Genomic DNA, 23,895 nt, shown 5'->3' on the forward strand with positions numbered 1-23,895 from the left:
ATTTTTGAAAATGAGGCAGGTGAGTATTTGTGAACTTGATCTTTCTCTGCTCGTGCAGGGCTTCTGCGTACGTTGACACATTGCCACAAAGTTCTGAATACCCATTGTGAATATTCTCTCTCCACCTTCAGTGGTGGTAGTCCAGAGTTGCACTTCTTCAGAGGGCTATGAGCACATTCTTGAAAGCTTTTCTGAATATCAAGTAACAGTCAATCGATATCTGATATACCAATATCACCCGACAAATCCAGGAATATTGGTAGCCATGTTCCAATAGACAGGTGTGTAGGAAGGAATTGCAGGTGCTAGTTTACACTGAAGATAGACACAAAATGCTGGAATAACTCAGCGGGACAAGACAGCATCTCTGGACAGAAAGGATGGGTGACATTTCGATCCGTATTTTGTCCTTATTCTTCTTTGTTGCCACAACCATGGTCGAGACCCAATCTGAGGGGTCAGCGACGGGGGCAATTACACCCAGAGACACTCGTCCTGTGTGGAGGACCTGGTTGCCCGCATTGCTGCTGACAGAACCGTAACTTTCAACACATCTTCACCCTGGTACACACCTGCACTTCGTAAACTGAAACAGACTGGTCGCCGACTTGAACGACTCACAAAGAAATCATCTCTCACAGTCCACCTTGAAGCTTACAAACTCCACCTCACTGACTACAAAGATGCCCACATTGCTGCAAAATCTGCCTACCTCTCCTCCATATTCACCGATCCCTGCCTAAACCACAGAACCCTCTTCTCCACAGTGGGCAACCTCCTCAAGCCTCGAGCCAACACTCTCCCTACCTCTACTCCGGATCTCTGCAACTCATTCCTCCACTTTTTCGCTGATAAAATCAGCACCATCTATCAATCTTTATCCCCTGTACCCGACTCCCCAGCATCTACTCCACCACCTACCAAGGCCCCTCCTTTCAACATCTCCACTGACCTCCTTACCCCTCCTCCACACTGCTTCCTCTCCCAGTTTGACCTGGTCACCCCTATTGAAATCTCCAAACTCATCAGCTCTTCCAAACCCACTACCTGCTCCCTCGACCCTCTCCGCACTCCCCTGCTGTAGTCCTTGCCTCCCCATTCTCTGCCCCTACCTCACTAATCTCTTCAACTCCTCATTGTCCCAAGGAATTGTCCCCTCCGCTTTCAAAACTGCTGCTGTTACACCTAATCTTAAAGAAACCTGGTCTTGATCCCTCCTCTCTCATTAACTACCGCCCAATCTCAAACCTCCCCTTTCTTTCAAAAACCCTGGAGCGTATCGTTGCGTCACAACTTCATTCCCACCTCCTTGCGTATAACCTATTTGAACCCCTCCAATCTGGCTTTCGCCCTCTCCATAGCACAGAAACTGCTCTCCTCAAAGTCCTCAACGACCTCCTCACCTCTGCTGACACTGGTTCCCTCAACATCCTCATCCTCCTCGACCTGAGCGCAGCCTTCGATACAGTGAACCATAACATCCTGCTCACCAGACTCAAAGACCTCGGCATTGAAGGCTCTCCACTCAGCTGGCTCCGTTCCTACCTTTCCAACAGATCCCACTTCATCTCTCTCCACAACCACACCTCTGCTACAGCCACAGTCACTCAAGGCGTTCCCCAAGGCTCCGTACTCGGCCCCCTCCTCTTCATCATCTACATCCTCCCCCTTGGTCAGATACTCCGCCACTTCAACCTGGACTTCCACTGTTATGCTGATAACACCCAGATCTACCTCGGCACCAAATACCCCCACAACCCCCCCCCCCCTCCTCTCCCATATCAACTCCTGTTTGTCAGCTATAAAAACCTGGATGCAACATAATTTCCTCAAACTCAACAGCGATAAGACAGAATTCCTCCTCATAGGCTCCAAAGCCACACTCAGCAAAATCAATAACCCCACTCACCATCGATGGCACCACTGTCTCCCCATCTCCCCAGGCCCGCAACCTTGGCGTGATCTTTGATTCCACCCTCTCCCTTGAGCCTCACATCCGCCATGTCATTAAAACCTCCTTCTTTCATCTCCGCAACATCGCCAAACTCAGACCCTCTCTCACACCTCCCGCTGCTGAAAGACTCATCCATGCCTTCATCTCCTCCCGACTGGACTACTGCAACTTACTTCTCCTTGGCATCAGCTCCACCTACATCAACCGACTCCAACTGGTCCAGAACGCAGCCGCCCGACTCATCACCCACACCAAATCCTGGCATCACATCACTCCAGTCCTCAAACAACTTCACTGGCTACCCATCTCCCACCGGATCAACTACAAAATCCTGATCCTCACCTTCAAAGCCCTCCACCATCTGCCCCCCCCCATATCTCACTGACCTCCTCTCCCCCTACCAACCCTCACGGTCCCTCAGATCCACATCAGCCGGTCTCCTCTCCATCCACAAGTCCAACCTCCGCAGTTTTGGGGACAGAGCCTTTTCCAGGGCAGCTCCCAGGCTCTGGAACTCCCTCCCCCAACTGATCCGCAATTCCGTGTCCCTCACCATCTTCCAGTCCCGCCTCAAGACCCATCTCTTCACCTCTGCCTATCCTTAGCCCCACGTCCCCCTCCCTTTTCATCTGTGCATTAATTGCCTCATATTGTGTTTTGTATTGAATTCTTCTAGTCATGTCTACTATTTATTTCATTCCCCTTACATGTTTTTCCTCTACCTGCTAAATTTTTGTAAGGTGTCCTTGAGACTCTTGAAAGGCGCCCATAAATAAAATGTATTATTATTATTATTACCTTACGGTCGCTCACCTCCGTCATTAAGCGCGGCTGGCCAGACAAACGCTACAATGTACCGCTGCCAGTTCGGCCCTTCTTTGCCGTCCGCGATGAGCTAGTACGGCATTAACATAAAAGGCCTCAAGGCTGTAGTCCTTGCTTCACTGCACAGCAAGTATTTTAACGCTGTCCATGCAGGGCACCCAGGCGCTGAAGCCACTGTCCTACGAGCAAAAATCATGTTTTACTGGCCTGGTATGGCTGAATACATTCTCGAGAATGTGGCATCCTGTGCAGTGTGTAACAGCTTGGCACCTCATCAACAAAAGCAACCACTTCTCTCACACTGACGTATTTGAGTGGCATGGCAAGCAGTACCTGGTACTTGTCGACTCGTATTCGGCTGGTTTGACATCGATTTTCTTAGCAGCCCCACTTCTCACGGGATAGTTCTAAAACTCGCTCGCCATTTTGCAGACCACGGAGCTCCATGCATACTTCTATCTGATAACGGCAATCAATTTCCAGCCAGCACTTCAAAGAGTTTGCGGCATGCTGGGGTTTTTGCCACATCACCAGCAGCCCTGAATTTCCACAGTCGAATGGACTGGCTGAACGGGCTGTCAAGAGTGCCAAACAGCTCATAGAACGATCCCACAGAGCTAATTCCGATGTACCTGGACTTGTTCAATGTACGCAACATCTCCCGCGACCCCATCTTAGGTTTACCTGCTCAACGTTTATTGTCAAGTCAGACCCGAGCAGATCAGGCATTGATCCCACAGGTGGTCCCACCATCGGAAGTCCAGTCCAGGCTGCAACAAAGGCGTGACATTCAAAAACAGTGGTATGACAAAACAAGCAGGCCGCTGGCACCATTAACCAAGGGGCAGGTGGTTCGTTTGCAAACTGACAAAGGTCATGACCGTATCGGTGTAATTTCTGGAAATGCCTCTGAGCCACGCTCATATTTGGTCAGTGCTGATGGCGGCACATACAGACGTACCAGACAACATATCCTGCCTGTGAATGAGCCGGCTCCACCTCCGTATTATCCGGACAGTACAACAGTACTTCCATCCACGTCCAGCGGCATCGGTCCACCTGTACCAGCACAACAATCCACTTCTGAAACGGCTACTCTTCCAATGGCGACGCCTCCTCCACCTGTGCTAAAGTCACCCGTTTCATCACCGGGAATGCTGTTTCAATCTCCGCCACCAGTCATACCACCGACTCTGCCCCCGGTGGCGAAAAATGGAGACTTTATATCGCACACGTGCTGGTCGTGTTTGCAAGCCCACCGTGAAGTACCCGGGCTATTTTTGACTTTCCTCCAGCTTATTATCAATTGCTATGCATGCCTTATTTAGTCAATGGTTTTGTACTGGCATTTAATTCTTTAAGAGGGAGGATGTAGATCAGTGTCACTCCATGTTATGTCATACTGTGGCTCCGCCCACTGGTTTAAAAGAAAGCCTTACTTCCCTTTCTTCCCCAGTCTTGAGTTGTGTGTTAAGATGAAGTTACCCATGCTGTATTGCTAATAGTCTTTGGATCTTAAGCACTGTACGTGAGTTAAGTCATTCCAACAGTCCTGCCCTTGTTCGACATCCCAAAATGTAACACCTCACACTTCTCTGTATTAAATTCCATCAACCATTCCTCTGCCCACCTGGCATATCGATCAAGATCCTGCTGCAATCTTTCACAACCATCTTCACTATCTGCAAAACCACTAACTTTTTTATCATCAGCAAACTTGCTCATCTTGCCTTGTATGTTCTCATCCAAATCATTGATGTAGATGACAAACAGTAACGGGCCCAGCACCAAAACCTGAGGACACCACTAGTTGCAGACCTCGAGTCCGCGAAGCAACCTTCCACCATCACCCTCCGTTTCCTTCCATTGAGCCAATTTGCTACCCATTCAGCTATCTCTCCTTGGATTCCATGCGATCTAACCTGCCAAAACAGCCTACCATACGGACCCTTGTCAAATGCCTTACTGAAATCCATCTACACAAGTTGTACAGCTCTGCCATCATCGACCTTTTTGGTAACATCTTCAAAAAAATCGATCAGATTTGTGAGTCATGACCTCCCACATACAAAACCATGCTGACTACCTCTCATCAGCCCTTGCCCATCCAAATGCCTTTATAACCTATCCCTCAGAATACTCTAGTAACTTACCAACTACAGATGTTAAGCTCACCAGCCTATAGTTCCCAGCATTTTCCCAGCAGCTCTTCTTGAAAAGGGGCACAACATTTACCACCCTCCAGTCTTCTGTCACATCTCCTGTATTTAAGGACGACTCGTAAATTTCTCCTGTAATTTCCTCTCAATATTTAAGATTCAAGAGAGTTTATTGTCATGTGTCCCAGATAGGACAATGAAATTCTTGCTTTGCTTCAGCACAACAGAATATAGAAGGCATGAATACAGTGTGTCTGTATACCATTATATAAATATATACACCCATGAATAAATAAAACAGATAACGTGCAAATAAACAGATAATGGGCTATTAATGTTCAGAGTTTAGTTTGAGTTGAGTTTAATAGCCTGATGCCTGTAGGGAAGAAACTGTTTCTGAACCTGGACGTTGCAGTCTTCAGGCTCCTGTACCCTACCTGAAGGTAACGGGGAGATGAGTGTGTGGCCAGGATGGTGTGGGTCCCTGATGATACTGCCAGCCTTTTTGAGGCAGCAACTGCAATAGATCCCCTCGATGGTAGGGAGGTCAGCCGATGATGAACTGGGCAGTGTTTATTACTTTTTGTAGTCTTTTCTGCTCCTGGGCGCTCAAGTTGCCGAACCAAGCCATGATGCAACCGGTCAGCTTGCTCTCTACTGTACACCTGTAGAAGTTAGAGAGAGTCCTCCTTGACATACCGACTCCCCGTAATCTTCTCAGGAAGTAGAGACGCTGATGTGCTTTCTTTATGATTGCATCGGTGTGCTGGGACCAGGAGAGATCTTCAGAGATGTGCACGCCCAGGAAATTGAAGCTCTTGCCCTCACTAGTTTCTCGCAATATCCTCGGATATATCTGATCAGGCCCTGGAGATTTGTCTACCTTCATACATGACAGTATCTTCATTACTTCTTCGATGGTAACACTGACTGCTCTCGACACTTCCATTGACTGCCCCAAGTTCCTCCACCCTACTGTCTTTCTCCTTGGTAAATACAGAGGAGAAATACTCATTGAGGACCTTGCCCATCTCCTGTGGCTCCACACAGAGGTAATGTCTTTGATTCCTGAGAGATCACACTCTCTCTCTCTCTAGTTACCCTTTTCCTCTTTGTGTATTTATAAAATCTTTAGGGATTGTCCTTAATGCTGCAAGTCGCTGTTGTTTCCATACACTTGCCCTCTTTTCTGTTCCAAGTGGTAGGGGTCATAAGTTTGGGAGGTGCTATTGAAATAAATGGCAATCAAGTGAGTTGCTTTGTCTTGGAAAGTGCTTTACTAGGTAAATGATACAATGGTAACTCAAATTTCACTGTACCTTAGTTGGTTAAGTGACAATAACCGCAAATTTGAACTTGAAATGCAGTGTTGGCATTAACTTTGTGAGAACTAGTATATAAAAACAGGGATATGATGTTGAGGCTTTCTTGGGCACTGTTCAGATCGTATTGTGAGCAATTTTGTGTCCCATAAAACATTTACAAGAATGATTCCAGGGATGATAGGGTTAACGTATGATGAGCATTTAGGGCTGTACTTGCTGAAGATTAGAAGGATGAGGGGGTTCTCATTGAAACTTACAGAATAATGAAGGTCCTGGATGGAGTGTATGCAGAGAGAATGGGAGAGTCCAGGACCAGAGGATGTACCATTAGAAAGGAGATGAGGAAGAATTTATTTTGCCAGAGGGTGCTGAATCTGTGGAATTCATTGCCACATACTGCTGTAGAGGCTACGTCTTTGGGCATTTTTTAAAGCGGAGACTTATAGGTTCTTGGTTCGTACAGGTTTCAAAGGTTATAGGGAGAAGGCAGGAGAATGGGATTGAGGGAAAGACTGGTTTAGCCATGAATGAATGGTGGAGTAAATTTGATGGGTGGAATGGCCAAATTCTGCTCCTATGACTAATGAACTATGTCCAGTTGAACCTGCAGAGTAACGTCAAAAAACAGCATGTGCTTGTCAATGTAACAGAAACAGAATCATCATTCAGCATATCTTCAAGAAAGTTTCATCAAATGTTATATCTATCAATCCATCCTAAGAAATTCATTAACAGGTTATCTTTCAGATAGCATACATTAGCAGAAAAAAATCCAAAAGGGCTTTTGATAAGGGCCATCTAGTTGATGAAAGGGGGGGAAAGGGGGGAATGAAGCCAAGAACTACCTCCCTGAAGAAATGCTTTGTCGGTATTAAACTCTGAAGAAGGGTCTCAACCAGAAAGGTCACCCATTCCTTCTCTCCAGAGATACTGCCTGTCCTGCTGAGTTACTCCTGCTTTTTGTGTCTATCTTCGGTTTAAACTGCAGTTCCTTCTTACACAAACTAACACAATTGCCTGATAATAAAAAATATATTTGCTTCCTCTGAAAACCAGTTCAACAACTGGCAGATAAATCACAAGCGATTTGCTTCTCAAATGAGACCACAATTTATCAATTTATAAGGTAGAATTGAAATGGAAAAGTAGGAATTTTCACCCCAGCTAGTAATTTTGTTCCAGAGTTACTGTTAAGGCATCATTTTCCTGATGGTAATATTGTATTCGAAAAACGAGGTAAGTTTTCCCGCAGCAATATAGAAGAGGATATATTCCCATTGTCTACTGTTACTTTCATATTATTTGCATTTCATTTGAACGAACCAATGAGGAAAGTCAGCTTGCACTAGGGCCGGGGGCAACATTAAACTTGTCGAAGGCATTATGTGAGAACTAGCTCCGCCTGAACACAAGTCTGAAGGATGGTCGAATACTAGCACTTGCGAGTACTTCTCTGTCGAAATCATTACCCATAACAGCAAAGTAAAATTTATGTCAGGGAAATAAAATATTAACCGCACTTGTTCACTGGTTCAGTGATTGCCTTCATGAATATGTTCAATTTCGGACACAGCGACCAGATATTCGAATTGGATAAACATCGATGAATTTGAATTTTATGGAATGATGGTCGTAAAAGATTTATTTTATCTTGAAAGGCGAATAGAAAGGGTGGTTGGCGTAGGGTGGCAGTTTTCACGCCGTGTTTGCTGAAACTGGAGGTGTTTTTGACCCGGAGGAATCCTGCCGAGTGGGTGAACCTCCCACTCTGACGTCGATGAGTAACAGGTGCAGGAATGTTCCTGGGCTTCGAGTGAAGCAGAAGCGGCAGAAGTGGAGGATGTGAATTCTCAGAGAGAGGATGGAAAGCTGGCTGCTTGCTCTTTGCACGCTCCTTGCCATGTCTACGGGGAGGCTCAGGACGTCAGGCGCTGGTGCTAACAACGGTAAGTCCGAGACTTCCAACTTTACTGAATGGAAGTTTGTGAGAACATCCCGTCATTTTGTGCCTTCGGAGGCATTTGAGATTTCATTCCCACACTGAACTGTTGCTCGATGTTTGACGCTGATCAGGGAGTGGGGGCATTTTGAGGTATCCGCAAACTCTGAGAATCGATTGAAAAGCTCGACGATGACATGCGAGGAGCTGGCTGGCTGTAACAACCCACTTGGAGCAAAGCGAATCTAAAAAATGTCATTGTAGTAATTCATTAACTCAATTGACAAGGATTCCCGTGTGTTGTTAGAACACATTGAGTGATGAGCGGTTTTAGGTCAAAGTAGATGCGGGAAGTTTTTAACTTTTCGACATTAAATACTTCCGTCGCAAACCAGCATGGAGCAAGGTTTTGAAGTAAACAATTAGAGGACATGCTTGCAATGCTCTGTTAATTGGGCCATCATCTGGGGAAGAAAAACAGACTCTTCATCAGGTCTTCGACCTGGAATATTAACTCTTCTTCTCTTTGCACAAATGGTGCCCGACCTGCTGAATATTTCTAACAGCTCATACATTAAAAAAAATTTAACATGAAGATCCTGCATTTTTAAATTTTTTTTCCAAAACATCACTTTATTTCGATGTTCTCCTGGTTACGTTTGATTTTCGATGCAACTTGCAAATATCTTGCACATATCGTAGCAAGGTCTTCGTTTTAAAATAATAATCATACGGTAGGATTTGCAGGGACGTGGACCAACCGCAGGGAATTGGGAAGCTCTGTCAAGCAACTTGGTCAGCATAGAGGAGCCGGGCCGAAGAGGTTGTCGAAGTGCTATATAATTCTACAACTGATGAAAAAGATAAGAGTCCGAATGTATTACTTTTTACGATGTGATAGCAGGGATTGCTGCTTATTCTATCATTGTATAGTTCTGTTCGATGTAAAATTAATATGAGAAATACAAACTATCTCGAAATTGCGGTAGTTCAGTAATTTTCCCTAACGCCATTTTCCTTCTCAAAAGAGTATACCAAATTGGTGCCAAATCGGTGTAAAATAGCACGGAATTATTTTTAAAAAAACGAATCCCATATTGACCGCACTGAGTAAATTATTTTCTGTGCAGTTTGCCACTGCTGTTGAATGTCCCAGAGCCCGCAATGTTGACCAAGCCCCAGATTGAAATAATCCCCATGTCGAAGTGCTACAGTTTTGCTCTGTTTCGGATGATGCTCTTCCAACGGATGTCATTTTTATCGTGCGAGTACCAGTCGGTATTTTTAAAGGTCATAAAACACGACGGAACTGGTCAGGGTAAATGAACGGGCCAGATCCACACACAATTGCATCCACACACTTGCATCCTCTCAGCGGGCGACAGGGCCTCCAGGGGCGCCTGGTAGATGCTCACTTCCCTTGGTTGGGTCTCACTAAATGTCTGGTAAAAGAAGCTGATCAGTGAGTTTGTTCCGTTAAATCACATTTTAGGTTTCAATAGAACGCGAAACCTTTGGAATTAAATTAGGTGTATTTATTCTTCTTCTTTCGTGTCCATTTTCCATGTTTCAAATGTTAACATCGCTGTTATAATCACTGCGTTAAAGGAATGTGAAATGTTTTGCGAAGTATATATTAATGATCTGGATGAGGGAATTGAAGGCAATATCTCCAAGTTTGCGGATGACACTAAGCTGGGGGGCAGTGTTAGCTGTGAGGAGGATGCTAGGAGACTGCAAGGTGACTTGGATAGGCTGGGTGAGTGCTCAAATGTTTGGCAGATGCAGTATAATGTGGATAAATGTGAGGTTATCCATTTTGGTGGCAAAAACAGGAAAGCAGACTATTATCTAAATGGTGGCCGACTTGGAAAAGGGGAGATGCAGCGAGACCTGGGTGTCATGGTACACCAGTCATTGAAAGTAGGCATGCAGGTGCAGCAGGCAGTGAAGAAAGCGAATGGTATGTTAGCTTTCATAGCAAAAGGATTTGAGTATAGGAGCAGGGAGGTTCTACTGCAGTTGTACAGGGTCTTGGTGAGACCACACCTGGAGTATTGCGTACAGTTTTGGTCTCCAAATCTGAGGAAGGACATTATTGCCATAGAGGGAGTGCAGAGAAGGTTCACCAGACTGATTCCTGGGATGTCAGGACTGTCTTATGAAGAAAGACTGGATAGACTTGGTTTATACTCTCTAGAATTTAGGAGATTGAGAGGGGATCTTATAGAAACTTATAAAATTCTTAAGGGGTTGGACAGGCTAGATGCAGGAAGATTGCTCCCGATGTTGGGGAAGTCCAGGACAAGGGGTCACAGCTTAAGGATAAGGGGGAAATCCTTTAAAACCGAGATGATAAGAACTTTTTTGACACAGAGAGTGGTGAATCTCTGGAACTCTCTGCCACAGAGGGTAGTCGAGGCCAGTTCATTGGCTATATTTAAGAGGGAGTTAGATGTGGCCCTTGTGGCTAAGGGGATCAGAGGGTATGGAGAGAAGGCAGGTACGGGATACTGAGTTGGATGATCAGCCATGATCATATTGAATGACGGTGCAGGCTCGAAGGGCCGAATGGCCTACTCCTGCACCTAATTTCTATGTTTCTATGTTTCTAAGTAGCTGCAGGAAAACCGAATGACTCGCCAAAAGTGCTTTGTTAATGTTGCTCTCAGTGATACACTTCCTATTGATGTAAATGCAGAGAAGGTGTGAAGAAATCACAGCATCCTGTCCACACTTGGCTCTTTCTTATGTAAAGATGCAACAGCAGATGGTTACTGAATGAGGAATACTTTCTGAAACTGTTTATTCCAAGTTAGTATAATGCTTTGATTCTCAACATTATGCCAACTCAGATTCAGTGCAACGAATTTCATTTTTCATGTAGAAAAAATATACAATAATTATAATTCTGTATTATATTCTATATGATAAATTGTCATTCACCTGAAATATTAATTCTGAGAACTTTTAAATTTATTTGTTGCTAAATAAGGAGACAAATGAAGGACAGGAAGCAATGGACATGGAGAGTAGGGTGGAAAGTGAAACAAAAGAGCACTGAAATAGTCAAGTAAAAATGGAATTGCTCAGAAGACCAGCGGTGGCTGATAGATTTCTTACACGTAATATTGACTTTCCTCGAATATCTCTATCTGGCAGAGAACACATATTACAAACTGTAAAATTGTCACTGAGTGGAGAGACAGTTCCAGAAGCATCCTATTTGCCCAACACGTCTTAAAATAACATTGGACAGTGACCATACCTGGTGTACAGCAAACATTTTGGTTTCCATGTTCGAGGACGGTTATACCTGTATTGAGGACTATAAAGAGAGCAATCATTGGATTGATTCCTGGAGTTAAGGGATGTCTTGTTGAAGATGATTCAGTGGGTTGGCCTTATTGAAATTTGGAAGATTAAAAGGCAATTTAATTGAAACAAACAAGACTCGTTGAGGACCAGGAGTTCTGAAAATGTCAGGACAGGTTTAATTTAGTTTAGTTTATTTATAAATACAGCATGGAAACAGACCCTTCGACCTAGTGAGTCCATGCTGATTGATCATTCGTTCACACTAATTCTGTTATCTCACTTTCTCATCCTGGCGGCAGTTTACAGAGGCCAATTAACCTGTAAACCTGCATGTCTTTGGGATGTGGAAGGAGACCCACATTAACAGGGAGAAGGTGCAATCTCCACAAAGAAGGCATCAGAGATCAAGATCGATCCCAGGTCTCTGGTGCTGTGAGGCATAGATACAAAGAAAATAGGTGCAGGATTAGGCCATTCGGCTCTTCGAGCCAGCATTGCCATTCAATATGATCATGGCTGATCGTCCAAAATCAGTAGCCCATTCCTGCCTACTCCCTATATCCCTTGATTCCGCTAGCCCTCTATCTAACTCTCTTTTGAATGCATCCAGTGAATCGGCCTCCTGAGGCAGAGAATTCCACAAATTCACAACTCTCTGGGTGAAAACGTTTTTTCTCATCTCAGTTCTAAATGGCCTACCCCTTATTCTTAAACTATGGCCCCTGGTTCTGGACTCCCCCAACATCAGGAAAATGTTTCCTGCATCTAGCATGTCCAATCCCTTAATAATTTTATATGTTTCTTTCAGATACCCTCTCATCCTTCTAAATTCCAGTGAAAACAAGCCCAGTCATTCCATTCTTTCATTATATGACATTTCCACCACCCCGGGAATTAACCTTGTGAACCTACGCTACACTCCCTCAACAGCAAGAACGTCCCTCAAATTAGGAGATCAAAACTGCACACAATACTCCAGGTGTGGTCTCACCAGGGCCCTCTACTACTGCAGTAGGACCTCTTTGCTCCTATACTCAAATACGCTCGTTATGAAGGCCAATAAGAATTGCATTTTTAGTTACCTTCTGTTGTTCTTTAAAAGTTTGATAATCCTCTGGCTTTCTGCTCATCTTTGTTATACCTCATCTCATCTAGTTTCATACTGTGCTTGACTTCCCTTGTCAGCCACGGTTGGTTCTTACTCCCTTTAGAATCTTTCCTCTCCTTTGGAATGAAATGAACCTGCATCTTCTGGATTATTCCCAGAAATTCCTGCCATTGCTGTTCCACCATCATCCCAGCTAGGGTCCCTTTCCAGTCAACATTGGCCAGCTCCTCATGCCTCCATAGTCCCCTTTGTTCAGCTGCAATACTGACACTTCTGATTTTACCTTCTCCCTCTCAAATTGCAGATTAAAACTTATCATATTGTGGTCACTACCTCCTAATGGTTCCTTTACCTTGAGTCCCCTTATCAAATCCAGTTCATTGCACAACACTAAATCCAGAATTGCCTTCTCCCTGGTCGGCTCCAGTACAACTAGCTCTAAGAATCCATCTTGGAGGCACTCCACAAACTCCCTTTCTTGGGGTCCAGTACCAACCTGATTTTCCCAGTCTATCTGCATATTGAAATCTCCAATAACCACTGTAGCATTACCTTTGTTACATGCCAACACTCCTGATGCAAATTGAACCCTATATCCAGGCTACTGTTTGGGGGTCTGTAGATAACTCCCATTAGGGTCTTTTTGCCCTTTCAATTTCTCAGTTCTGTCCACAATGCCTCTACATCTTCTGATTCTATGTCACCCCTCACAAAGGACTGAATTTCATTCTTGACCAACAGAGCTACCCCACCCCCTCTGCCCACTTCTCTGTCTTTGCGACCGGACGTATAGCCCTGAATATTCAGTTCCCATTTTTATTTCGGTATTCACTTCCCCTCTCGCACCGGTACCTATTTCACCAGACCTTGCTCTCTTATCCCTTCTTGAACTTTCCGTCCCATTAATTGGGGTGGCTTTTGTAACTTTTCCTGTACTCACTTCCCCTTCAACTCCATCTTTATACTCCAATTTGTCAATCCATCCCCCCGCTATTTAGTTTAAACCCACCTGTGTAGCACCAGTAAACCTGCCTTCCAGAATGTTGGTCCCCTCCAGTTAAGGTGCAACCTGTACCTTTTATACAGGTCACCCCTACTTCAGAAGAGACCCCAGTGGTCTATAAATCTAAATCCCTGCCCCCTGCAACAGTTCCTCAACCACACATTCAGATCTCTTATCTCCCTGTTCCTGCCCTCACCAGCACGATGTACTGGAAGCAAACCGGAGAAAACAACCCGAGAGGTCCTGCTTTTCAGCCTTCTACCTAACTCTCTAAACTGGCATTGCAGAACTTCCTTCCTCTTCTTCCAAACCGCTTCCGGATGCCCAGCAATCTTGAGGATGCCCAGCAATCGGTCTGAGATGTCTTGGACCCTGGCACCAGGGAGGCAACATACCATCCTCGAGTCTCACCTGTTGCCACAGAATCTCCAGTCCGTACCTCTCGAGTCAACTACCACTATGGCGTTACCTGACGTAGGTCTCTCTGGTTGAGTCACAGTGCCAGGATTTGATTGAAAGACCTGTCCGCCGCTTGGACTGGAAGCGTCATCCCTCCTGACCACTTCCAAGAGGGTGTTATTCTTTTCAACAGGTACAGTCTCCTGCCCACCACGCTTACTTCCTCATTGTCACCCACCTTCGCTCTTGTATCCTTGGTGTAACAAAGTCATTGTAGGTACTGTCCAGGAAGCTCTCGTTTTCCTGGATGGTCCTGAGATCATCCAGCTGCTGCTCCAGTTCCCTAACACGGTCCTTCAGGTGCTGCACCTGAACACAATCTCCACAGGTGTGGTTGTCAGACTATACAGGTGTAGTTGTCAGACTGGCAGCAGCTCACCAGTTGCGTTGAGAATATTTGTTTTTTTTAAAAACATTAAATTTTAGCCAGCAGAACAAGAAGGTTTTGTTGAATGACTTCGTTCAGCTTTATCTGGAGTTTTGCATCCAATTTTGACAACTGCAGTTCAGGAAGAATATGAAGGCGATTCAATGTCACTGCGGAATAGTCACTGGACTGGTTTCATGAATATTTCCTATTCAGAAATTACCATTTTACACAGTGTTTGAAATGTTACTTGGCATATTCAACCACATGCAGCTGGGTCTTTACGTAAGAAAGAACTGCATGTTGGCAAGATGCTGTGACTTGTTTTTGTGCTGTCTCCATTTACATCAGTTGGAATATTTCACTGGGGAAATCATTGATGATGCATTTTTCTGAAAGGGAAGACATTTGAGAGAAGTCTTGATAGTAATGATCAATATCATAGAAACTGGAATAATTAATTAAGGGCAAATGGTTTCCCTGGGTAGAAAGATCAAAACTTTGGGAGTCGTTTAAGGTGAATGATAAAAGAATCAACTGTGACATGAGGACAAACCTATTTACGTAGTGACTGACAAGTCTGTAGGAATTATTTGAGGAAATAAATAACAGGATAGACAAAGGGGAGTCAGTGGATGTTGTTTACCTGGATTTTTAGAAGGGCTTTGATAAGATGCCACATCTTAAGCTGCCAAAGAGGATGGGAGCCCATGAATTTGAAATTTGAAATAATTTAATTGCCACACAACCAAGGTCGGTGGTATTTGGGTTGCCAGCAGCGGTACAATAATAAAGAACACAACCACAATAAAAAATTTACACAAACATCCACCACAGCATTCATCACTGTGGTGGAAGGCACAGAGCTTGGCCAGTCCTCCTCCATTTTCCCCCGTGGTCGGGACCACCACCCTCCACAGCCGTTGCTGCGGGCGTCCAGATGGTAAGGGACGAAGTCAAGGTGAGTCCAGGATCGGCTCTTCCCAACCAGAGAACGCGGCTTCAGGCTGGTGTAGGCCGCAGGCCGGCGGTCAAAGTTTTAAAGTACCTGCCGTGCCGCAGCCGGAAGCACCGCAGTCTGCAGGGCCGGCGGTCGAAGCTCCCCTCCAGGGGTGATGTTAAGTCCATACCGCGCCCGCGGTAGAAGATGGCCGCGGGCCGGCAGTGAAAGCTTCTTCTTCCCCCCGGGTCCCCAACGTGAGATCCCGGGCTGTAGACGCCGCACCAGCTGGAGTTCTGCAGACCGCTGCTTCAGGCTGCCGGCTGCCGCGGGCCAGCGTAACGGAGCGCTCCCCTCCAGCGAGGCCTCACCCGCTCCGCGCCAAGAGTCCACGCTGCGCCCGCCGCTGAAGCTCCGGGCGCGTCTCCGGGAAAGTCGGCGCCGATCCTTGCTGTTAGGCCACGGGGGAGGCGACCTGAAAAAGTCGCCTCTCCATGGAAGAGGCGGCCGAAACGGTTTCCCCCTTACCCCCCCCACACCACCCCCCACACATAACACACAAAGAAACATCAAAAACAGACTTTTAAACATACTAAAAAAATAAAAAAAGTTGAAAAAAAAGACGGACACACTGCCGACAGGCTGCTGCCAGTGCAGCGCCCCCTACCGATATGGTATTAGAGGAAAGATACTAGCATGGATAGAAGGTTGGCTTAATGGCAGAAGGTTAAAATAACGGGGGATTTTGCCGTTGGCTGCCAGTGACAAGCAGTGCTGGGGTTGGACAGGCTAGATGCAGGAAGATTGTTCCCGATGTTGGGAAAGTCCAGAACAAGGGGTCACAGTTTAAGGATAAGGGGGAAATCTTTTAGGACCAAGATGAGAAAAACATTTTTCACACAGAGAGTGGTGAATCTGTGGAATTCTCTGCCACAGAAGGTAGTTGAGGCCAGTTCATTGGCTATATTTAAGAGGGAGTTAGATGTGGCCCTTGTGGCTAAAGGGATCAGGGGGTATGGAGAGAAGGCAGGTTCAGGATACTGAGTTGGGAGTGCTGGTGTAGGATTCCCAAAAGATTAATTTGCAAGTTGCATCGGTAGTAAGGAAGGCAAATGCAATGGAAGCATTTATTTCAAGAGGACTAAAATAAGGTAAGTGTAAAAACAAGGATTTGGAGTATTGTGAGCAGTTGTGGGCCCCATATCTGAGGAAGGATGTGCTGGCATTCATAATGCAGCACAGAAACAGGGCCTTTGGTACACCATATTACATTTTAACTACCTACTGCCGAACTAGTGTGTTCCCTGTTTCCCTTTCCATTGTTACTATCTGATTTGCTGAATATTCATCACTTTTTCAATTTCAAGAGCTTCCTTGATGGTCTGCAAATGGTTTGAACTAGCAAGAATGTGCATTGTGACCAATTACAAATGTGCAAAATATTCTTAATCCAGTGTATTGTTTTGGTTGATTCAGGAAAATATATGAAAAATTGCTCAACATAGTGGACATTTCTATCCATGATATTTATTGATTAAAAACAAATTGGAAAAGTCCTTTATCATTTTCTTCTGTTATACTAAGCCTCCTTGGTACCTTAATTTAGTTACCGAATGTCATTGGTCTTTTTAATTTATTGAAATTAATTTTAGGTTCTGAATGGATTCAAACATCATTTATAGAGTTAGAGTTGGACAGCACAGTAACAGGACCTTTGGCCACATCACCACATTGATGCTGACCTTTAGTTCTTACTCAGCATCCAAGGTCAAAAAGACTTAGAATATTGTTGTGAAGATGTTTTATTAATAAATGTGATGAGATTGGCCAAGTAGCTGTGGGTTTTAGGATTCAAATAGCCGAATTACCAAGAAGAATGTAAAACTAACCAACCAGATGGTAGATTTTACATACTTTCCATGAAAAGGGACAGAAGAAAAACTGATCAAAATCAGCACAAAAAGATCATCAGTAGAACCACAATAGAACCAAATTTCTAACCAATTCTGTTAGAATATACAGAGAAAAAACATTTTTGAAACACTAGCCTAATATATCTCATTATTTTATTAATTAAAAACAAAACAATATTTGGAATATTATTTTGGCACACAATTCAAGATTGTGTATATATGTTATGTGTAGGTTTGAATGGGTTCTAAGTTTTAATGTTTTGTTTTTCTAAAGCACTATTACAGTTTAGTTACCTAAGTGTGACATAGAAAATAGTTAGAGGTCACTCATTGGTTTTGAGAATAAGTTACATATTTCTACTCCTGATAACATTGACATGAAGGTAAGGCAGTCTGAAGGGGGAAGTCACAAACAATATGGCACGATGTTGTGGAAGACGTACTGTTTCTATATTTGCACATCATACAGTAATCTGATCACTTTGATCAATTTGTTACAGTGACCAGCTGGTATCGTGGATGCTATAATTATACAAATTTAGCACCTTCAAAACAAATGTTTCAGACATCAAAATTGATTGAACCTGCTATATGTGCAAAGTATTGTCTTCAGGAAAGGTAAGGCTACTTTCATACAATTTTTATGATGATCCTGATCCAATAAAAAGGATATTAGCTTCAGTTATTTTGCCTGAATCCTCCAGGCGGCACTGTCATTGGAACACAACTCTCATCAATTCCAGTGCAAATAATCTCAATAGATATGCTAAAAAATCTGGATTTGTTTCCATAAAGTTTACTGAAAGATCTAGTTGTATCTGTGCGTTGACATTGTCCATTTTCTTCCGTGACAAGATTTGTCCTTAATGGGGCCAGAATGTGTCAACTGGAGCAGCACTACTTACTTTTCAGACAGATGGATGAAAGAGAAAATCTGTCATATGGTCAAATTAATCACTTGTTTCTTGGTGAATCCTCATATCTTAAAACCCATCTATCTGACCATTTCATAAATCCTGATTGTTTGTCATCAAAATCAACAGGCGATGTTTGCAGTTTCCATTCATTTGAGCCCTGGTTTTCATCCTCACTGAAGTCTCCACTCCTACACTCTCTTCCCACTAACTGAATCCCTGGTTCCTGCATTCCCTTCCTGCTCACTGAGGCCCTGGTTCTCTTGTTCCCTTCCTACTTGCTTTGTCCCCAGTTAATATTCACCTTTAAATTCTGTTTCCCCACACGTTTTTAAACTTAACGGGTTCACTGAAATGCTATTATATACTATCCTCTTTAAAAAAAAAAAAAAAAAAAAAAAAAAAAGAATTCTAAGTGTGTTTGAGTATTCATGAAATGATATCTTATAGAAAAAATCTATCAGTCTAGTATCACTATTTTACTGTGTTCATATGCCCTAAGTATAGCCAAATGTTAAATATTGTTTGGTTTATTATTGTCATGTATTCCAAGATACAGAGTAAAACTTTCAAAAAAACGGGAAAATAAACAGTGCAAGATATAGTGCTACAGCTACACTAAATAGCACACAGAAAATGCAAATTTTCAAAATATGCAGGTTGATTGGAAGATCGGGAATTAATCCTTCGCATATATTTAAAGAACTAAATCTCATGTATTGTGCTTTTTATAGGAGTTCACTTAAGAAATTCCTGATGGTGTGCTTGGAATTTTTTTTACCTTTTTGTTCTTTATTGAGTATTCATTCTTTCTTATTACTTCCACTTAATTTTTAAAGACTGTTTGAACTTCAAAAGCAGATATAGATAGCCACGTTATTTTAGACAACTTTTCAAATTGTTATTATGACTGTCAAATCGGTTTTAAACTTGAAATTAAGTTAAAGCTAAGATGGACAATAGGTGGAGTGGGCGATTCGGCCCTTCGAGCCAGCACCGCCATTCACTGTGATCATGGCTGATCATCCACAATCAGTACCCCGTTCCTGCCTTGTCCCCATATCTCTTGACTCCGCTATCTTTAAGAGCTCTATCTAACTCTCTCTTGAAAGCATCCAGAGAATTGGCCTCCACTGCCTTCTGAGGCAGAGAATTCCACAGATTCACAATTCTCTGGGTGAAAAACATATTCCTCATCTCTGTTCTAAATGGCCTACCCCTTATTCTTAAACAGTGGCACCTGGTTCTGGACTCCCCCAACATCGGGAACATGTTTCCTGCCTCTAGTGTGTCCAATCCCTTAATAATCATGTTTCAATAAGATATCCTCTCATCCTTCTAAATTCCAGTGTATACAAGCCCAGTCGCACCATTCTTTCAACATATGTCAGTCCTGCCATAGAAACATAGAAACATAGAAAAGAGGTGCAAGAGTAGGCCATTCGGCCCTTCGAGCTTGCACCGCCATTCAATATGATCATGGCTGAGAATTAACCTTGTGAACCTACGCTGCACTCCCTCAATAGCAAGAATGTCCTTCCTCAAATTTGGAGACCAAAACTACACACAATACTCCAGGTGTGGTCTCACTAGGGCCCTGTAAAACTGTAGAAGGACCTCTTTGCTACTTGTTATGAAGGCCAACATCCCATTAGCTTTCTTCACTGCCTGCTGTACCTGCATGCTTACGTTGACTGATGAAGAAGGACACCCTGATCTTGTTGTACTTCCCCTTTTCCTAACTTGACACCATTCAGATAATAATCTGCCTTCCTGTTCTTGCCCCCAGAGTATCTGCCCCATGCATATGCCCACTCACCCATGCAGTCTACGTCACCCTGCATCCTCTTCACAGTTCACACTGCCACCCAGCTTTGTGTCATCTGCAAATTTGCTAATGTTACTCTTAATCCCCTCATCTAAATCATTAATGTACATTGTAAATAACTGCGGTCCCAGCCCCGAGCCTTGCGGTACCCCACTAGTCACTGCCTGCCATTCTGAAAGGGTCCCGTTAATCCCTATTCTTTGTTTCCTGTCTGCCAACCAATTTTCTCTCCAGATCCGTACCCTACCCCCAATACCATGTGCCTTAATTTTGCCCACTAATCTCCTATGTGGGACCTTATCGGCTTTCTGAAAGTTCAGATTCACTTAAACTACTGGCTCTCCCTTGCCCATTTTCCTAGTTTCATACTCAAAATATTCCACAAGATTAGTCAAGTATGATTTCCCCTTCCTAAATCCATGCTGACACGGACCGATCCTGTTACTGCTATCCAAATGTGCCGTAATTTCATATTTTTTTAATTGACTCCAGGCTAACTGGTCTATAATTCCCTGCTTTCTCTCTCCCTCTCTTAAAAAGTGGGATAACATTAGCTACCATCCAATCCACAGGAACTGATCCTAAATCTATAGAACATCGGAAAATGATCACCAATGCATCCACGATTTCTAGAGCCACTTCCTGAAGTACCCTGGGATGCAGACCATCAGGCCCTGGGGATTTATCAGCCTTTGGCCCCATCGGTCTACCCAACACCATGTCCTGCCTAATGTGAATTTCCTTCAGTTCCTCCATCACCCGAGGTCCTCTGGCCACTAGATAAGGGCAGGCAGATTGAAATAGAGAAATGTAAAGAGTACATCAAATAACATCTTAACAGTGGCACCTGGTTCTGGACTCCCCCAACATAATTAAAATCAGAGCCTGGTTTAATTTAATCATTGATTTTAATCTTATGTGTTGCTGAGACTACTGCCAGTTTTGTCTTCCTAAATTGAATATCCTGGAGTTTAATTTTTTTCAGTTTGTTGCAGTCTCTTTTTTTGCTGCAAATTTACCTGAATTGGAAACAAATATTGATTTTCAGGAAGTTATTTGACTCATCTCACAGTTGCAAGCTGTCAAATCCAATCCTTGTGTGTCTGTGTCATGTTTAGACTTGCTGGAATATTTTGGCGCTAATGCACCAATGCCACTTGTGTCAGTTTTTTGTGGAACCTGAATCACACTAAAATCTTTTTCCATGTGGATTTTTAAGAACATCCCTTTGTGCTCTGAAAACCTGAATGAGGAGAACTCTTCATGCAAACTTGTGGGAAATGGTCAGCAGGAAGCCTGAGTTCCCTCAGAATCAAAGAAACATACAGCACAGAAATAGGCCCTTACATCCTACTTCATCCATGCTGACTATGATGCCTACTATGCCAATCCCATTTGCATGCATCAGGTCCTTATCCCACCACTCCTTTCCTCTTCAAGTAGCTGTCCAAACGCCTTCTGAATGTTTAGACATTAGAAATACAGCATGGAAACGGGCCTTTCGGCCTACCGAGTTCACGCCGACCAACGATCACCTGTACACTAGCACCACCTTACACACTTTACAATTTACCGGGACAACTTACAATTAATCTTCAAACCTGTATGTCTTTAGAGTGTTGGAGGAAATCAGAGCACCTACGTGGTTACCGGGAGAACATACAAATTCCATACTGACAGCATCCATTATCAGGATCGAACCTGAGTCTCTGCCATTGTAAGGCAGCAACTCTATCGATGTGCTACTGTGCCATCCTAATAGCATCTGCCATCACCCCCTTCCCGGGCAGCCTATTTCAAATATCCACCACAATCTGTGTTAAAATAAACAAACCCATCAGATCTCCTTTTAAATTGATCTGTCATTTCAAACCTCATTTAACATAGTTTAGTTTATTGTCATGTGTACCGCGGTACAGTGAAAAGCTTTTGTTGCGTGCTAACCATTCAGTGGAAAGACAGTATATGATTACAATCGAACCATCGACAGTGCACAGATATATGATAAAGGGAATAACGTGAATGTGAAGATAAAATCCAGTAAATAAAAATCCACCACAGCAGCTGCACCACATGCCCCACTGTGATGGAAGGCAATAAAGTATTATCTTCTTTCCTCCTATTCTCCCATGGTCGGGGCACTCGAACCATCTGCAGTCGAGGAGATCGAAGCTCCCACAGCCAGCGATCGAAACTCTCGCGTCGGGGCGATTGAAGCTCCCACGTTGGGGCGGTCGAAGCTCCTTCTGCTTCGAGCTCCCGAAGTCGGTCCCTAACCAGGGACCACCAGCTCCATGATGTTAAGTCCACAGGCTGCCGCGGTTGGAGCTCCCGAGGTCGATCCCTGGCAAAGGGACCACGAGCTCCGTGATGTTACGTCCGCAGTGCAGATGGTGTCATCCCTCAAACTGTTACCAATCTGCCAATTTGAAATTGATTCAGTAACTGCAATTATTTGTCATTGTACCTCTAACCAATCATTTGTCTCCATAAGTATGTTATTCACAACCCCAGACACCCTATTTTCTATGCAACAACCTGCATTTAAAAAATCTAGGTATGTTATCTTTATTAGATTCTTCATTTGTGTTTTCAGCCAGACCCTCAGCTCTGCTCCTGATGGCCTGATTTCATTTGGTATCTTTCTCTGCAAATTGCCTTCCTATGTAACTGTAATAATACATGTATTATGGCCTGATAATGGCAAAAAAACTTATACTTAAATTTTGTAAAAATACATCTGCCCCTATTCTTAAAATGTGGATTACAAACATGTCTGAGACGCTACATCTTGAAAATATGAGACTTGTCTAAGCAGAAAAATCAAAGCAATTTTCAAAGACATGGATTCCTTTCATTGATTCATTACAAGGATAGTATCGTGCAACACAACTTCAGAATTAAACTGATTTACGGACTGGGTGGTGGGTGGGGAGAGAAATGAAGCAGGTATATCAACACATTTTGGGTTTTTTTTGGGTTTTTTCCCCCCGTTTTTGTCTTTTTATTTCTTTACGTTTTTCCTATTTCTTTTACTTACTCACTCTTCGACTACACTAATTTGGTAGTTTAGGGGTTCTATTCTTACACATTCACGTTCTCTTTCATTTTCTTTCTTTCTTGCTCTTTCTCTCTTTTTCTATTTCATCTTTGCTAAAATTAAAATTGAAGCTGTACAATAAATGTATTATGTCATATGCCGCAGTTTATACTTTTGTACACTGCTTCTAATAAACAAATAAAAAAAAAAAAAAAATAATAATAATTTTCAGAATTAAGATCAGGTCATATGTTGTTAGATTTGAACTGTGCCTATCGAAGGATTTTGTGTGCAACACGTCGGCGCACACAAAATAACTCAGGGGAAACCATTTTGATTGATTTGTCTTCATCTCGTATCGTCAGATTTCTTAAGCTTACTTGAATCAGCATGGACAAACAAAACAACTCAATTAATACTTCTTGGTAACTGTTTTGTTTCTGCAATTGTAATTTAATCACCCTTTCCCTTTGCCACGCAGAGCTCATAGTTGCAATTAGAATGTTCTGTCGTACAGTTGTCTCATCATTTGGACACACTACAACAAAATAAATCATCCAGCCCCCACCTCTCTTTTCCAACTATCTCCCTCCTGTTACAATCAGTCTGAAGAAGTATCCCAACCCAAACGATTAGCTGTTCATCCCCTCCACAGTTGCTGCCTGACCCGCTGAGTTCCATCAACACTTTGTGTTTTTCTGAAGAAATCAATCTTACTGTTTACTTTGCCAGTTGAAAAACACTGAACCTCTTGTGTGGGACAAAAAAAAGCTGGTTTGAGCTGAAGAACTGGTTAGCTTCTG

General features: G+C 43.5%; 1 protein-coding gene across 1 annotated transcript in view; it reads left to right on the forward strand.

Moving 5' to 3' along the window:
* Positions 1–7,654: 7,654 nt before the first annotated feature.
* Positions 7,655–23,895, forward strand: part of LOC116991519 — a 75,829-nt gene continuing 59,588 nt past the window's right edge. Inside the window, exons 1-2 of the mRNA XM_033050182.1 lie at positions 7,655–8,209; positions 17,811–17,928. Coding sequence (XP_032906073.1) covers positions 8,125–8,209; positions 17,811–17,928 — 203 coding nt within the window. The 5' untranslated portion in view covers positions 7,655–8,124. The remainder of the gene's footprint in view (positions 8,210–17,810; positions 17,929–23,895) is intronic.

Source organism: Amblyraja radiata, chromosome 2, assembly GCF_010909765.2.
Source record: "Amblyraja radiata isolate CabotCenter1 chromosome 2, sAmbRad1.1.pri, whole genome shotgun sequence".
Classification (NCBI taxonomy): domain Eukaryota; kingdom Metazoa; phylum Chordata; class Chondrichthyes; order Rajiformes; family Rajidae; genus Amblyraja; species Amblyraja radiata.